This window comes from Lycium ferocissimum, chromosome 9 (assembly GCF_029784015.1).
Source record: "Lycium ferocissimum isolate CSIRO_LF1 chromosome 9, AGI_CSIRO_Lferr_CH_V1, whole genome shotgun sequence".
Lineage (NCBI taxonomy): Eukaryota > Viridiplantae > Streptophyta > Magnoliopsida > Solanales > Solanaceae > Lycium > Lycium ferocissimum.
Genome location: NC_081350.1, coordinates 8,569,823 through 8,574,288, shown reverse-complemented (window position 1 = coordinate 8,574,288; position 4,466 = coordinate 8,569,823). Strand labels below are relative to the sequence as shown.

The 4,466-nt window shown below is 38.2% G+C and overlaps 1 protein-coding gene across 1 annotated transcript; it reads left to right on the top strand.

Moving 5' to 3' along the window:
* The first annotated feature begins 3,476 nt into the window (after window positions 1–3,476).
* LOC132069202 (uncharacterized) lies at window positions 3,477–4,201 on the top strand. The gene is made up of 3 exons (XM_059462628.1): window positions 3,477–3,748; window positions 3,819–3,893; window positions 3,981–4,201. The coding sequence occupies exons 1-3, from the start codon at window positions 3,500–3,502 to the stop codon at window positions 4,173–4,175; spliced, it is 519 nt and encodes a 172-aa protein (XP_059318611.1). The 5' UTR covers window positions 3,477–3,499; the 3' UTR covers window positions 4,176–4,201.
* Window positions 4,202–4,466: the final 265 nt, after the last annotated feature.

Here is a 4,466-nt window from a genome sequence, read left to right as displayed (position 1 = left end):
AGTTTTAATAAAAACGTGGTAGTCACTCGCCCTATCGTTTTGCCACGTATTAAATGAATTAATTTAACGCCGACTCATTCATTAACCCAAACCCGATTCGTTTCACCCCTTGCATTTCATTTACCCCACCCGATTACACCCAATTTACACTCATCTTTACCCACCCATTAAAAAAACCCTACGTATCCTTCAATTTCTGACGAGATTCAACACAATCTGGTAAATATTTTTTGGATTTTCTTGTGTTTGTTGAGTTAATCTCTCTATTACACCTATAATCAAAGTTAGGGTTTTTGATTTAAGTCTTATCTAAGGGTTGCACTGGTGTTTTTGGTGATTTTCGTGAAGATCACACCTATTTCACGACTAGGTAAAGTTTCTCTCACTTTATTTTGTGTAAATCCACTACGTCTAGGGTTTTTTACATGTTTAGTTTTTTATGGATTATACTGTGTAAATGTCATGGTAAATGCTTGAATATGTTTAAAAAAAGTAGTATTGTGTTTATAAAAGTGGTATAATGTTAGTACTGTTTATTGCGACTTGAACTAGGTTTTTTTAGAAGTTTTTTTTTTTCCTTCAATTCTACTGTGTTTCATGCTTAAATATGTCCAATATGTTGTAATAAGTAGTTGTGTGTGACTTTACTTCTTAAATCGAACTGTGCAATTTTCAGGTTGTAAGCTATCTTTTGAACTGATTACTTTGAGATTTTACTATGATGGACTTTTAAAAGGTAAGGGTAAAGAAAGATATGTTGGGGGAGAGGTTACTGATATTTATGATGTGGACATAGATAAATTTTCCTACTTTAAATTGATGGATTGTGTGAGAGATTTAGGCTATGACCCCGGGAGATGCTCCCTTTATGCTAGATTGCCTAAAAGCTTACCCTTGATACAAATAACATCCGATAGGGATACAATGGGAATTGCAGCATGTTTGGGGGATGGGGATATTTTGGAGGCATTTGTATGCCACATAGTTGAAGAGCCTCAATTGGCCCCACTCTTATTAGAATATGCAACCCATGTGGGGGAGGGGGGGGGGGGGGGGGAGAAAGTGGAGTATCTTTTGAAAAAGGGGGTAGTGAGGGAACATCTCATGTGGAAAATGCAGCTTTTGATGAGGCTGTCCAAACTACTAATCCTCCCACTTCTCCTCTCATCCAAGAAAATACAACTCCACCTCAACAACTTACTACTCCTCCAATCCATTCCCTCATTCCAACTAGTCCTACTACTGCGCCCAATTATCTAAGTCCTGCCACTATACTGCCTACCACTGCTAATTCTTCAAAAAACAGAACTGGAATTGATAATGATGAGTGTGATAGGGATGAATTAGGATCAGATCTAAAAGGATTTGTTGAAGAAGAAGGAGTAGAAGTTAGTGGGAGTGATATAGATGAGGAGCTAAGGGCTTTTAGAGAGGAAAAGAGAGATGGAAAGAAGAAAAGAAGGAAGAGGGGTGAAAGACCTCTTGTTCCTGCACATGTTAAGTTAGGAACAGGAAGAAAAGGGGCAGATGTGGGGTTTGATGAATCAGAAGGTGGTACTAGAGATGGTTTAGAAGGCAAGTTGGCTGGAGATGAGCCATATTACCCTTCTGATGAAGCTGCTAGCTTTGAGACTGATCCAGATGACTGTACTGATGATGATGGAGAAGTGGTTGAACAAAGACAAAAAACAAGAAGAAGGAAGGTAAAACCAGGAGTTGTGTTTGATAAAACTTGCAAGAAGGTTACATGGGAAACAGGTCTACAGTTTGAGTCTGTTGATGATTTTAGAAATTTCTTGTTACTAAGTATGCAGTTGCTGAACATGTTGCTATTGAAAAGCATGTTAATGAACCTTTAAGGGTAAGGGTTAGGTGTGTAGAGAATTGTCCTTGGCTTTTATTTGCCAGTTTTGACTCTAGGACTTACAATTTTGTGGTGAAGAACTATAATCCAATTCACAAATGTGACCCTACAAATAGAAACAAACTTTGCAACTTCAAATTTTTAGCCAGTCACTATAATGAGAGGATAAAGGAATAACCAAGCATTAGAATTTTTGAGCTCCAACAGCTTATTAAAAAGGAGTTGGATCTTTATGTTGGAAGGACTGTGTGTAGGAGAGCAAAAAACAAGGTGATTTCAGAGATGATGGGTGATCATGTGAAGGAGTTTGGCAGAATTTTAGATTACAAAGATGAGTTGCTAAGGTCTAATCCAGGTAGTACATGTGTAGTAAGGCTTAGTGAAGAGACAATTGAAGGAAGAAAAAGATTTGTAGGCTTCTACATATGCTTTGATGCAATGAAGAAGTCATACTTGGCAGGATGTAGGAAATGTATTGGTGTGGATGGTTGTTTTTTAAAGGGAATTTCAAAAGGTCAGCTGCTTGTTGCTGTTTGTAAAGATGGAAACAATCAGATGCTGCCACTTGCTTGGGCAGTAGTTGAGGTTGAAAACAAGCATAATTGGACATGGTTTATTAAAATTCTAAAGGAAGATCTCCAGCTGGGAGATGGGACAGACATGGCAGTTATAACAGATATGCAAAAGGTAATATGAAGTGTTTAATTACATCATATTCATAATTGTTTCTTACTCTTCATTTGCTGTTTAATAACAACCAGCTTTTTTATTGTTCATAGGGTCTTGAAGGTGCTATAAAGGAAAGAATGCCAAATGTTGAGCATAGGATGTGTGCTAGGCATGTGTTGGCAAATTGGTCCAAAGATTACAGAGGTCTTGAGAGAAGAAACTATTTTTGGAGGTGTGCAAGGTCCACATTCGAGGCTGAGTTGAATGATAACCTTGACTACATGAAAACATTGGGAGAGGCTTGTCTTGGTAAGTTGATGTACTACAATCCAGAAAGATGGAGTAAGCTTTACTTCAAATATACCACACAAGTTGATAGTGTAGATAATAACATGGCTGAGTGTTTTAACTCTTGGATATTGGCTGCAAGACACAAAAGTATAATTCCAATGCTTAAGGAGATACGGGTGAAAATGATGAAGAGAATAGGACAAATGAGGGAGTTTTGTAACAGTTGGATCTGTGATGTTTCTCCAATGGCAATGAAGTTACTAGGAGACAACACAAATAAGTCCATGAAATGTAGTATTGAGTGGAATTCTGATACAGGGTATGAGGTGCTTCATGGACAGTATAGGCATATTGTGGATCTGCCTAGGCAAACTTGTACATGTAGAGCATGGATGTTGAAGGGCATACCATGCCCTCATGCAATAGCAGCTCTTCACCATAGGAAGTTTAACCCAGTGGACTACATTTCTCATTCGTATAAAAGAGAAAAATACATAAAGACATACAACCACTTCATTTAGCCAGTTCTGAATATGAAGATGTGGCCAGAATCAACAAGTCCTCTTGTTATACCAATTGAAGTAAGGAAGTTACAGCGGCAGACCCAAGAAAGCAAGGAGGAAAGAAGCTACAGAAAACAAGAAAACTAGAAAATTATCCAAGAGGGGAATTGAGATGACATGCAGCAAATGTCATACCAAGGGTCACAACAAAAGGAGATGTTTTAGGGAGCCTAATACTACAGGCCCAAATTCAAGTAATGCAGTTGTTGGCCCAAATTCAAGTAATGTTGCTGCTACTGTCCCACATCCTACAACTGCTGCTACTGTCCCACATCCTACAACTGCTGCTGCTGTCCCAAATTCAAGTAATGCAGCTGCTTCAACTAGCAGAGGAAGGGGTAGACCAAAAGGTTCAAAGAAGGTAAATCTACTTTATAATTCAATAATAAGTTATAAATTAATAGCTTCTAATGCTTTCTTTTGTTTTGTAGAATGTTGGTATTAGCAGGCCAAGTATGGTTGGAATGGGGGTGCTGCACACACAAAGTGGGCAAACAATCATTAATGTAAGTTGTTTATCACTCGGCTATCATTTTCTATTAACTCTTAGTTACTTACAAATATCATTAACTAGCCTTATTTCATTTATGTAGCCTGGGCTGCCAAGTCAAAGGTTTAGAACTGTTAAGTCTTCAGCAGTGGTAACTGGTGTTCTTGGACATAAGGCAACATGTGGTGTGAAGTGGAAGGGAAAAGATGCTATGACCTCAAGGCAGCTTGGAGAAATGAGGGGAAAAATGGCCAAAGCTACACAATCGAGCCAAGGAAGTTCCACTACTCCACTATGACTGCATTCTGTTGGTGTTACTATTTTAGCTTTTGATCGCATTGTAAAAATTAACTTTGAAGGTTTTTGGTTAGGATTTAGGCTTGTCCTTGGCAGCTGAGACTGCACTTAGGACTGTTTTTGGGCAGCTGTGACTGCATTTAGCTTTTGGCAAAAGTCATAACTTTTAGTGTTTTGTACTGAATTGGCATAGGTAGGGCAGCTGTGACTGCTTTTAACTTTTTTAGTGTCTTGTACTAAATTGGCATATCTGATTAACTATATTTTTGTGAATGAAAATGAATGGTCAACA